Genomic DNA, 16,223 nt, shown 5'->3' on the forward strand with positions numbered 1-16,223 from the left:
CATCTATATTATACTGGTATATATTACACGTGTCCTCATCTATACTATAATGGTATATATTACACGTGTCCTCATCTATATTATATATTACACGTGTCCTCATCTATATTATACTGGTATATATTACACGTGTCCTCATCTATATTATAATGGTATATATTACACGTGTCCTCATCTATATTATACTGGTATATATTACACGTGTCCTCATCTATATTATACTGGTATATATTACACGTGTCCTCATCTATATTATACTGGTATATATTACACGTGTCCTCATCTATATTATACTGGTATATATTACACGTGTCCTCATCTATATTATTATATTACACGTGTCCTCATCTATATTATACTGGTATATATTACACGTGTCCTCATCTATATTATACTGGTATATATTACACGTGTCCTCATCTATATTATACTGGTATATATTACACGTGTCCTCATCTATATTATACTGGTATATATTACACGTGTCCTCATCTATATTATACTGGTATATATTACACGTGTCCTCATCTATATTATACTGGTATATATTACACGTGTCCTCATCTATATTATACTGGTATATATTACAAGTGTCCTCATCTATATTATACTGGTATATATTACACGTGTCCTCATCTATATTATACTGGTATATATTACACGTGTCCTCATCTATATTATACTGCTATATATTACACGTGTCCTCATCTATATTATACTGGTATATATTACACGTGTCCTCATCTATATTATACTGCTATATATTACACGTGTCCTCATCTATATTATACTGGTATATATTACACGTGTCCTCATCTATATTATACTGGTATATATTACACGTGTCCTCATCTATATTATACTGGTATATATTACACGTGTCCTCATCTATATTATACTGGTATATATTACACGTGTCCTCATCTATATTATATATTACACGTGTCCTCATCTATATTATACTGGTATATATTACACGTGTCCTCATCTATATTATACTGGTATATATTACACGTGTCCTCATCTATATTATATATTACACGTGTCCTCATCTATATTATACTGGTATATATTACACGTGTCCTCATCTATATTATACTGGTATATATTACACGTGTCCTCATCTATATTATATATTACACGTGTCCTCATCTATATTATACTGGTATATATTACACGTGTCCCATCTATATTATACTGGTATATATTACACGTGTCCTCATCTATATTATACTGCTATATATTACACGTGTCCTCATCTATATTATACTGGTATATATTACACGTGTCCTCATCTATATTATACTGGTATATATTACACGTGTCCTCATCTATACTATAATGGTATATATTACACGTGTCCTCATCTATATTATACTGGTATATATTACACGTGTCCTCATCTATATTATACTGGTATATATTACACGTGTCCTCATCTATATTATACTGGTATATATTACACGTGTCCTCATCTATATTATACTGGTATATATTACACGTGTCCTCATCTATATTATACTGGTATATATTACACGTGTCCTCATCTATATTATACTGGTATATATTACACGTGTCCTCATCTATATTATACTGGTATATATTACACGTGTCCTCATCTATATTATACTGCTATATATTACACGTGTCCTCATCTATATTATACTGGTATATATTACACGTGTCCTCATCTATACTATAATGGTATATATTACACGTGTCCTCATCTATATTATATATTACACGTGTCCTCATCTATATTATACTGGTATATATTACACGTGTCCTCATCTATATTATAATGGTATATATTACACGTGTCCTCATCTATATTATACTGGTATATATTACACGTGTCCTCATCTATATTATACTGGTATATATTACACGTGTCCTCATCTATATTATACTGGTATATATTACACGTGTCCTCATCTATATTATACTGGTATATATTACACGTGTCCTCATCTATACTATAATGGTATATATTACACGTGTCCTCATCTATATTATACTGGTATATATTACACGTGTCCTCATCTATATTATACTGGTATATATTACACGTGTCCTCATCTATATTATACTGGTATATATTACACGTGTCCTCATCTATATTATATATTACACGTGTCCTCATCTATATTATACTGGTATATATTACACGTGTCCTCATCTATATTATACTGGTATATATTACACGTGTCCTCATCTATATTATACTGGTATATATTACACGTGTCCTCATCTATATTATACTGGTATATATTACACGTGTCCTCATCTATATTATACTGGTATATATTACACGTGTCCTCATCTATATTATACTGGTATATATTACACGTGTCCTCATCTATATTATACTGGTATATATTACACGTGTCCTCATCTATACTATAATGGTATATATTACACGTGTCCTCATCTATATTATACTGGTATATATTACACGTGTCCTCATCTATATTATACTGGTATATATTACACGTGTCCTCATCTATATTATACTGGTATATATTACACGTGTCCTCATCTATATTATACTGGTATATATTACACGTGTCCTCATCTATATTATACTGGTATATATTACACGTGTCCTCATCTATATTATATATTACACGTGTCCTCATCACATATCACACATGATTATACATCATTATACCTCATTAGACATCACCATTATACATCTCCATTATACATCATTATACATCATTACACATCACCATTATACATCACCATTATACATCACCATTATACATCATTACACATCATTATACATCACCATTACACATCTCCATTATACATCATTATACATCACCATTATACATCATTACACATCATTATACATCACCATTATACATCATTACACATCACCATTATACATCACCATTATACATCATTATACATCACCATTATACATCATTACACATCATTATACATCACCATTATACATCATTATACATCTCCATTATACATCACCATTATACATCTCCATTATACATCATTATACATCTCCATTATACATCACCATTATACATCACCATTATACATCACCATTATACATCACCATTATACATCACCATTATACATCACCATTACACATCACCATTACACATCACCATTATACATCACCATTATACATCACCATTATACATCATTATACATCACCATTATACATCATTATACATCTCCATTATACATCACCATTATACATCATTATACATCACCATTATACATCACCATTATACATCACCATTATACATCACCATTATACATCACCATTATACATCATTATACATCACCATTATACATCACCATTATACATCACCATTATACATCATTATACATCTCCATTATACATCACCATTATACATCATTATACATCACCATTATACATCACCATTATACATCACCATTATACATCTCCATTATACATCACCATTACACATCATTATACATCACCATTATACATCACCATTATACATCACCATTATACATCACCATTATACATCACCATTATACATCATTATACATCACCATTATACATCACCATTACACATCACCATTATACATCACCATTATACATCATTATACATCACCATTATACATCATTATACATCTCCATTATACATCACCATTATACATCACCATTATACATCATTATACATCTCCATTACACATCACCATTATACATCATTACACATCACCATTATACATCATTATACATCACCATTATACATCATTATACATCACCATTATACATCATTATACATCACCATTATACATCTCCATTATACATCACCATTATACATCATTATACATCACCATTATACATCACCATTATACATCTCCATTATACATCATTATACATCTCCATTATACATCACCATTATACATCACCATTATACATCACCATTATACATCACCATTATACATCACCATTATACACCATTACACATCACCATTATACATCATTACACATCATTATACATCACCATTATACATCACCATTATACATCACCATTATACATCACCATTATACATCATTATACATCACCATTATACATCATTATACATCTCCATTATACATCACCATTATACATCACCATTATACATCATTATACATCTCCATTACACATCACCATTATACATCATTACACATCACCATTATACATCATTATACATCACCATTATACATCACCATTATACATCACCATTATACATCTCCATTATACATCTCCATTATACATCACCATTATACATCACCATTATACATCACCATTATACATCTCCATTACACATCACCATTATACATCATTACACATCACCATTATACATCACCATTATACATCTCCATTATACATCATTATACATCTCCATTATACTTCACCATTATACATCACCATTATACATCACCATTATACATCTCCATTATACATCATTATACATCTCCATTATACATCACCATTATACATCATTATACATCACCATTATACATCACCATTATACATCACCATTATACATCATTATACATCACCATTATACATCATTACACATCATTATACATCTCCATTATACATCATTATACATCACCATTATACATCACCATTATACATCACCATTATACATCACCATTATACATCATTATACATCACCATTATACATCACCATTACACATCACCATTATACATCACCATTATACATCATTATACATCACCATTATACATCATTATACATCTCCATTATACATCACCATTATACATCACCATTATACATCATTATACATCTCCATTACACATCACCATTATACATCATTACACATCACCATTATACATCATTATACATCACCATTATACATCATTATACATCACCATTATACATCATTATACATCACCATTATACATCTCCATTATACATCACCATTATACATCATTATACATCACCATTATACATCACCATTATACATCTCCATTATACATCATTATACATCTCCATTATACATCACCATTATACATCACCATTATACATCACCATTATACATCACCATTATACATCACCATTATACACCATTACACATCACCATTATACATCATTACACATCATTATACATCACCATTATACATCACCATTATACATCACCATTATACATCACCATTATACATCATTATACATCACCATTATACATCACCATTATACATCACCATTATACATCATTATACATCTCCATTACACATCACCATTATACATCATTACACATCACCATTATACATCATTATACATCACCATTATACATCACCATTATACATCACCATTATACATCACCATTATACATCTCCATTATACATCTCCATTATACATCACCATTATACATCACCATTATACATCACCATTATACATCTCCATTACACATCACCATTATACATCATTACACATCACCATTATACATCACCATTATACATCACCATTATACATCACCATTATACATCTCCATTATACATCATTATACATCTCCATTATACTTCACCATTATACATCATCATTATACATCACCATTATACATCACCATTATACATCACCATTATACATCTCCATTATACATCATTATACATCTCCATTATACATCACCATTATACATCATTATACATCACCATTATACATCACCATTATACATCACCATTATACATCATTATACATCACCATTATACATCATTACACATCATTATACATCTCCATTATACATCACCATTATACATCATTATACATCACCATTATACATCATTATACATCTCCATTATACATCACCATTATACATCATTATACATCACCATTATACATCATTATACATCACCATTATACATCTCCATTATACATCATTATACATCTCCATTATACATCACCATTATACATCATTATACATCACCATTATACATCTCCATTATACATCACCATTATACATCACCATTATACATCATCATTATACATCTCCATTATACATCTCCATTATACATCACCATTATACATCACCATTATACATCTCCATTATACATCACCATTTCACATCTCCATTATACATCACCATTATACATCACCATTATACATCTCCATTATACATCTCCATTATACATCACCATTATACATCATTATACATCACCATTATACATCACCATTATACATCTCCATTATACATCACCATTATACATCACCATTATACATCTCCATTTCACATCTCCATTATACATCACCATTATACATCTCCATTATACATCTCCATTATACATCTCCATTATACATCACCATTATACATCACCATTATACATCACCATTATACATCATTATACATCACCATTATACATCATTATACATCTCCATTATACATCACCATTATACATCATTATACATCACCATTATACATCACCATTATACATCACCATTATACATCACCATTATACATCATCATTATACATCTCCATTATACATCTCCATTATACATCACCATTATACATCACCATTATACATCACCATTATACATCATTATACATCACCATTATACATCACCATTATACATCATTATACATCACCATTATACATCACCATTATACATCTCCATTATACATCACCATTATACATCACCATTATACATCATTATACATCACCATTATACATCACCATTATACATCACCATTATACATCATTATACATCTCCATTATACATCACCATTATACATCACCATTATACATCTCCATTATACATCTCCATTATACATCTCCATTATACATCTCCATTATACATCACCATTTCACATCTCCATTATACATCACCATTATACATCATTATACATCTCCATTATACATCACCATTATACATCACCATTATACATCTCCATTATACATCTCCATTATACATCTCCATTATACATCTCCATTATACATCACCATTTCACATCTCCATTATACATCACCATTATACATCACCATTATACATCATTATACATCACCATTATACATCACCATTATACATCACCATTATACATCATTATACATCTCCATTATACATCACCATTATACATCACCATTATACATCTCCATTATACATCACCATTATACATCTCCATTATACATCTCCATTATACATCACCATTTCACATCTCCATTATACATCATTATACATCACCATTATACATCTCCATTATACATCATTATACATCATTATACATCTCCATTATACATCACCATTATACATCACCATTATACATCACCATTATACATCACCATTATACATCACCATTATACATCACCATTATACATCATTACACATCACCATTATACTTCACCATTATACATCTCCATTATACATCATTATACATCTCCATTATACTTCACCATTACACATCATTATACATCACCCTTACACATCACCCTGTATTACATCACCCTGTATTACATCACCCTGTATGATGACTCTTACCGTTCTCTCCCCACAGAGATAACGCTGCTCTGGTCTCCTCATCATCAGTCACAATGCCCTTCTCAGACTTCGTGGCGGCCCTGAAGGACAACCCTTACTTTGGGGCAGGGTTTGGTCTGGTTGGCGTGGGCACGGCGCTGGCATTAGCCCGTAAGAGTGCCCAGCTTGGAATGGTGGCCTTCCGGAGACATTACATGATAACACTGGAGGTCCCCAGCAAGGACAAGAGTTACCAATGGCTGCTGAGCTGGATCTCCCATCACGCCAAACGTACACAACATCTGAGCGTAGAGACCTCGTACCTGCAGCACGAGAGCGGCCGCATCAGCACCAAGTTTGACTTTGTGCCCAGCCCCGGGAATCACTTCATTTGGTGAGTACTTCCCCCGCAGAGACAATGTATTCCTCATCCAGACCTCCCCATCTCTGTGATATAATAGGCCATGTTCACACTGCAGCAGATTCCATAGTTACTATGGCTGAAAAAAGACATACGTCCATTCCCATTAATTACACTAGGATTCTGCTACAGAAATCCCGACTCCAGCCAAAAGAATCGCCGTCTATGGAGGTGGCGCACTTCTGAGCGGTCCGAGCGGGCGCCAGAAGAAAATGTGGACAATCAGCAAAAATTCCACCACGTGAACAGGGCCGTAGACTCCATCTTTGTTTCTTCTCTTTAAGGTACCGAAATAAGTGGATTCGTATAGAGAGAAATCGTGAGAAGCAAATGATCGACTTACACAGCGGGACCCCATGGGAGTCAGTCACGTTCACCGCAGTCGGGACTAATCGGGACCTTTTCTTCCACATTCTCCAAGAAGGTTCTGCCACGGACGTCCACGATACGATATGACACAATAAGATACTATACAATAATGTGATAGAACACGATACGATAGAATATGATACAATTTTATACAATACAATACGTTACAATTAGATACAGTAGGATACAATACAGTAAGATACGAAATAATGCGACAAAATATGCTACGAGGTAATACAATTCAATTAGATACGATAGAATATTATACGATACAATAAGATACAATAGAATACGATACCATGAAATACGATAGAATTAGATACGATAGAATACGATACCATGAAATACGATAGAATTAGATACGATAGAATACGATACCATGAAATACGATAGAATTAGATACGATAGAATACAATACGATACAATAAGATCCGATACAATTAGATAAGAGAATATTGTACGATACAAGATGCGATAGAATACAATAAGATACAATTGGATACAATAGAATACAATACCATACACCAAGATACGATAGAATATGATACAATACAATAAGATAAGACAGAATACGATACAATTAGATACGATAGAATGATACAATACGATAAGATATGATAGAATACAATAAGATACAATTAGATACGATAGAATACATTATGATACAATAAGATACTATAGAATATGATACAATTAGATACAATATAATATGATATGATACAATAATATACAATAGAATATGATACAATTAGATACAATATAATATGATACAATAAGATAAGACAGAATACAATGCGATACATTAAGATACGATAGAATATGATACAATAGAATATGATACAATTAGATCGATAGAATATGATACAATAGAATATGATACAATTAGATCGATAGAATATGATACAATTAGATACGATACAATTAGATCGATAGAATATGATACAATAGAATATGATACAATTAGATCGATAGAATATGATACAATAGAATATGATACAATTAGATCGATAGAATATGATACAATTAGATACGATACAATTAGATCGATAGAATATGATACAATAGAATATGATACAATTAGATCGATAGAATATGATACAATAGAATATGATACAATTAGATCGATAGAATATGATACAATAGAATATGATACAATTAGATCGATAGAATATGATACAATTAGATCGATAGAATACAATACAATTAGATACGATACAATTAGATCGATAGAATACAATACAATTAGATACGATAGAATACGATACAATTAGATACGATAGAATACAATACAATTAGATACGATAGAATACAATAAAATAAGATACGATAGAATACAATACGATACAATTAGATACGATAGAATACAATAAAATAAGATATGTTTAGATACGATAGAATACGATAAAATTAGATACGATACAATTAGATATGATACAATAAGATAAGATAGAATACAATACAATTAGATACAATACAATTAGATACAATACAATTAGATACGATAGAATACAATACAATTAGATACGATAGAATACGATACAATTAGATACGATAGAATACAATAAAATAAGATACGATAGAATACAATACGATACAATTAGATACAACAAAAATTAGATACGATAGAATACAATATGATACAATTAGATACGATAGAATACAATATGATACAATTAGATACGATAGAATACAATATGATACAATTAGATACGATAGAATACAATACAATTAGATACGATAGAATACGATACAATTAGATACGATAGAATACGATACAATTAGATACGATAGAATACAATAAAATAAGATACGATAGAATACAATACAATTAGATACGATACAATTAGATACGATAGAATACAATAAAATAAGATACGATAGAATACAATACGATACAATTAGATACAACAAAAATTAGATACGATAGAATACAATATGATACAATTAGATACGATAGAATACAATATGATACAATTAGATACGATAGAATACAATATGATACAATTAGATACGATAGAATACAATACAATTAGATACGATAGAATACGATACAATTAGATACGATAGAATACGATACAATTAGATACGATAGAATACAATAAAATAAGATACGATAGAATACAATACAATTAGATACGATACAATTAGATACGATAGAATACAATAAAATAAGATACGATAGAATACAATACGATACAATTAAATACGATAGAATACGATAAAATTAGATACGATACAATTAGATATGATACAATGAGATACGATAGAATACAATACAATTAGATACAATACAATTAGATACGATAGAATACAATACAATTAGATACGATAGAATACAATACGATACAATTAGATACGATAGAATACAATAAAATAAGATATGATAGAATACAATACGATACAATTAGATACGATAGAATACAATAAAATAAGATATGATAGAATACAATACGATACAATTAGATACGATAGAATACGATACAATTAGATACAATAGAATACAATACGATACAATGAGATACGATAGAATACAATACAATTAGATACGATACAATTAGATACGATACAATGAGATACGATAGAATACAATACGATACCATTAGATACGATAGAATACAATACAATTAGATACGATACAATGAGATACGATAGAATACAATACAATTAGATACGATACAATTAGATACGATAGAATACAATACAATTAGATACGATAGAATACAATAAAATAAGATATGATAGAATACAATACGATACAATTAGATACGATAGAATACGATACAATTAGATACAATAGAATACAATACGATACAATAGAATACAATACGATACAATTAGATATGATACAATTAGATACGATAGAATACAATATGATACAATGAGATATGATATAATACACTGCGACACCGCGCTGTAATGTTTCTTCTCTTCTCTATAGCCAGAGAACTCGCTCTGCGCCAGCAGGAAGGGAAGACGGTGATGTACACGGCGCTGGGGTCAGAATGGCGACCATTTGGTTTCCCTAGACGCAGACGACCCCTGACCTCTGTGGTGCTAGAAGAAGGCATCTCCGATAAAATTGTTCAGGATGTGAAGGGATTCATCGACAATCCGAAGTGGTACAGTGAGCGAGGTAAATCGGGACCATGGGGGCAGCATTGTCCTGCGGACCCCTGAGAAATATATTTAATCTTCATTATAAATCCTAGGAATCCCGTACAGACGAGGATATCTCCTATACGGCCCGCCGGGATGTGGGAAGAGCAGCTTCATGTAAGTCCATTATGATTGTTTGGTAACATTACCCATACAATATAGGGGCGTCCTGGAAAACACACATAAAGGAATACTATGGGGCGGACTACATGACCCAGCACTCCTCTCCTACCCCTGCTGTATATACAGTACAATCTCCCAATAAGGGACACTCATGGTTAAAGAAACGTGTCCCCCACTGAGAGGTGTCCCCCACTGAGAGGTGTCCCCCACTGAGAGGTGTCCCCCACTGAGAGCTGTCCCCCACTGAGAGGTGTCCCCCACTGAGAGCTGTCCCCCACTGAGAGCTGTCCCCCACTGAGAGCTGTCCCCCACTGAGAGGTGTCCCCCACTGAGAGGTGTCCCCCACTGAGAGCTGTCCCCCACTGAGAGCTGTCCCCCACTGAGAGCTGTCCCCCACTGAGAGGTGTCCCCCACTGAGAGCTGTCCCCCACTGAGAGGTGTCCCCCACTGAGAGCTGTCCCCCACTGAGAGGTGTCCCCCACTGAGAGGTGTCCCCCACTGAGAGGTGTCCCCCACTGAGAGCTGTGAGATGAGCCATTATCCGTCTAATCCCAGATATTACTCTACTGACTATGATTTATTGGAGCCATTTATAGTCACATTTATCAGTTTATTGGATTAACCTAACTACTAACATTACCAATAATCCGTAATACTAGAGGAGTATAAGTGTATACTATATACTGTATAAGGGGGATAAGTGTATACTATATACTGTATAAGGGGTACAAGTGTATACTATATACTGTATAAGGGGGATAAGTGTATACTATATACTGTATAAGGGGTACAAGTGTATACTATATACTGTATAAGGGGGATAAGTGTATACTATATACTGTATAAGGGGGATAAGTGTATACTATATACTGTATAAGGGGTATAAGTGTATACTATATACTGTATAAGGGGGATAAGTGTATACTATATACCGTATAAGGGGTAAAAGTGTATACTATATACCGTATAAGGGGGATAAGTGTATACTATATACTGTATAAGGGGTATAAGTGTATACTATATACTGTATAAGGGGGATAAGTGTATACTATATACTGTATAAGGGGGATAAGTGTATACTATATACTGTATAAGGGGGATAAGTGTATACTATATACTGTATAAGGGGGATAAGTGTATACTATATACTGTATAAGGGGGATAAGTGTATACTATATACTGTATAAGGGGGATAAGTGTATACTATATACTGTATAAGGGGTATAAGTGTATACTATATACTGTATAAGGGGTATAAGTGTATACTATATACTGTATAGGGAGTATAAGTGTATACTATATACTGTATAAGGGGTATAAGTGTATACTATATACTGTATAGGGAGTATAAGTGTATACTATATACTGTATAAGGGGGATAAGTGTATACTATATACTGTATAAGGGGTACAAGTGTATACTATATACTGTATAAGGGGTACAAGTGTATACTATATACTGTATAAGGGGGATAAGTGTATACTATATACTGTATAAGGGGGATAAGTGTATACTATATACTGTATAAGGGGGATAAGTGTATACTATATACTGTATAAGGGGGATAAGTGTATACTATATACTGTATAAGGGGGATAAGTGTATACTATATACTGTATAAGGGGTACAAGTGTATACTATATACTGTATAAGGGGTACAAGTGTATACTATATACTGTATAAGGGGTACAAGTGTATACTATATACTGTATAAGGGGGATAAGTGTATACTATATACTGTATAAGGGGGATAAGTGTATACTATATACTGTATAAGGGGGATAAGTGTATACTATATACTGTATAAGGGGGATAAGTGTATACTATATACTGTATAAGGGGTATAAGTGTATACTATATACTGTATAAGGGGTATAAGTGTATAATATATACTGTATAAGGGGGACAAGTGTATACTATATACTGTATAAGGGGTACAAGTGTATACTATATACTGTATAAGGGGTACAAGTGTATACTATATACTGTATAAGGGGGATAAGTGTATACTATATACTGTATAAGGGGGATAAGTGTATACTATATACTGTATAAGGGGTATAAGTGTATACTATATACTGTATAAGGGGTACAAGTGTATACTATATACTGTATAAGGGGTACAAGTGTATACTATATACTGTATAAGGGGTACAAGTGTATACTATATACTGTATAAGGGGGATAAGTGTATACTATGTACTGTATAAGGGGGATAAGTGTATACTATATACTGTATAGGGAGTATAAGTGTATAATATATACTGTATAAGGGGGATAAGTGTATACTATATACTGTATAGGGAGTATAAGTGTATAATATATACTGTATAAGGGGGATAAGTGTATACTATATACTGTATAAGGGGTATAAGTGTATACTATATACTGTATAGGGAGTATAAGTGTATAATATATACTGTATAAGGGGGATAAGTGTATACTATATACTGTATAGGGAGTATAAGTGTATAATATATACTGTATAAGGGGGATAAGTGTATACTATATACTGTATAAGGGGTATAAGTGTATACTATATACTGTATAAGGGGTACAAGTGTATACTATATACTGTATAAGGGGTACAAGTGTATACTATATACTGTATAAGGGGGATAAGTGTATACTATATACTGTATAAGGGGGATAAGTGTATACTATATACTGTATAAGGGGTATAAGTGTATACTATATACTGTATAAGGGGTACAAGTGTATACTATATACTGTATAAGGGGTACAAGTGTATACTATATACTGTATAAGGGGGATAAGTGTATACTATATACTGTATAAGGGGGATAAGTGTATACTATATACTGTATAAGGGGGATAAGTGTATACTATATACTGTATAAGGGGGATAAGTGTATACTATATACTGTATAAGGGGGATAAGTGTATACTATATACTGTATAAGGGGGATAAGTGTATACTATATACTGTATAAGGGGGATAAGTGTATACTATATACTGTATAAGGGGGATAAGTGTATACTATATACTGTATAAGGGGGATAAGTGTATACTATATACTGTATAAGGGGGATAAGTGTATACTATATACTGTATAAGGGGGATAAGTGTATACTATATACTGTATAAGGGGGATAAGTGTATACTATATACTGTATAAGGGGTATAAGTGTATACTATATACTGTATAAGGGGGATAAGTGTATACTTTATACTGTATAGGGAGTACAAGTGTATACTATATACTGTATAAGGGGGATAAGTGTATACTATATACTGTATAGGGAGTATAAGTGTATACTATATACTGTATAAGGGGTATAAGTGTATACTATATACTGTATAAGGGGGATAAGTGTATACTATATACTGTATAAGGGGGATAAGTGTATACTATATACTGTATAAGGGGTATAAGTGTATACTATATACTGTATAGGGAGTATAAGTGTATACTATATACTGTATAAGGGGGATAAGTGTATACTATATACTGTATAAGGGGGATAAGTGTATACTATATACTGTATAAGGGGGATAAGTGTATACTATATACTGTATAAGGGGTATAAGTGTATACTATATACTGTATAAGGGGTATAAGTGTATACTATATACTGTATAAGGGGTATAAGTGTATACTATATACTGTATAAGGGGTATAAGTGTATACTATATACTGTATAAGGGGGATAAGTGTATACTATATACTGTATAAGGGGGATAAGTGTATACTATATACTGTATAAGGGGTATAAGTGTATACTATATACTGTATAGGGAGTATAAGTGTATACTATATACTGTATAAGGGGGATAAGTGTATACTATATACTGTATAAGGGGGATAAGTGTATACTATATACTGTATAAGGGGGATAAGTGTATACTATATACTGTATAAGGGGGATAAGTGTATACTATATACTGTATAAGGGGTATAAGTGTATACTATATACTGTATAAGGGGTATAAGTGTATACTATATACTGTATAAGGGGGATAAGTGTATACTATATACTGTATAAGGGGGATAAGTGTATACTATATACTGTATAAGGGGTATAAGTGTATACTATATACTGTATAGGGAGTATAAGTGTATACTATATACTGTATAAGGGGGATAAGTGTATACTATATACTGTATAAGGGGGATAAGTGTATACTATATACTGTATAAGGGGGATAAGTGTATACTATATACTGTATAAGGGGTATAAGTGTATACTATATACTGTATAGGGAGTATAAGTGTATACTATATACTGTATAAGGGGGATAAGTGTATACTATATACTGTATAAGGGGGATAAGTGTATACTATATACTGTATAAGGGGGATAAGTGTATACTATATACTGTATAAGGGGGATAAGTGTATACTATATACTGTATAAGGGGTATAAGTGTATACTATATACTGTATAAGGGGGATAAGTGTATACTATATACTGTATAAGGGGTACAAGTGTATAATATATACTGTATAAGGGGTATAAGTGTATACTATATACTGTATAGGGAGTATAAGTGTATACTATATACTGTATAAGGGGGATAAGTGTATACTATATACTGTATAAGGGGGATAAGTGTATACTATATACTGTATAAGGGGGATAAGTGTATACTATATACTGTATAGGGGGTACAAGTGTATACTATATACTGTATAAGGGGTATAAGTGTATACTATATACTGTATAAGGGGTATAAGT

The 16,223-nt window shown here is 31.9% G+C and overlaps 1 protein-coding gene across 2 annotated transcripts in view; it reads left to right on the forward strand.

Moving 5' to 3' along the window:
- LOC130330318 (mitochondrial chaperone BCS1) overlaps positions 1 to 16,223 on the forward strand; it is a 74,302-nt gene that overhangs the window by 2,285 nt on the left and 55,794 nt on the right. For both annotated transcript variants that reach the window (XM_056553591.1, XM_056553592.1), the window contains exons 2-5: positions 7,491 to 7,847; positions 8,159 to 8,298; positions 11,182 to 11,376; positions 11,453 to 11,516. In XM_056553591.1, coding sequence (XP_056409566.1) covers positions 7,528 to 7,847; positions 8,159 to 8,298; positions 11,182 to 11,376; positions 11,453 to 11,516 — 719 coding nt within the window. In that variant the 5' untranslated portion in view covers positions 7,491 to 7,527. The remainder of the gene's footprint in view (positions 1 to 7,490; positions 7,848 to 8,158; positions 8,299 to 11,181; positions 11,377 to 11,452; positions 11,517 to 16,223) is intronic.

The sequence above is a fragment of the Hyla sarda genome, unplaced genomic scaffold, assembly GCF_029499605.1.
Source record: "Hyla sarda isolate aHylSar1 unplaced genomic scaffold, aHylSar1.hap1 scaffold_334, whole genome shotgun sequence".
In the NCBI taxonomy this organism is placed as follows: domain Eukaryota; kingdom Metazoa; phylum Chordata; class Amphibia; order Anura; family Hylidae; genus Hyla; species Hyla sarda.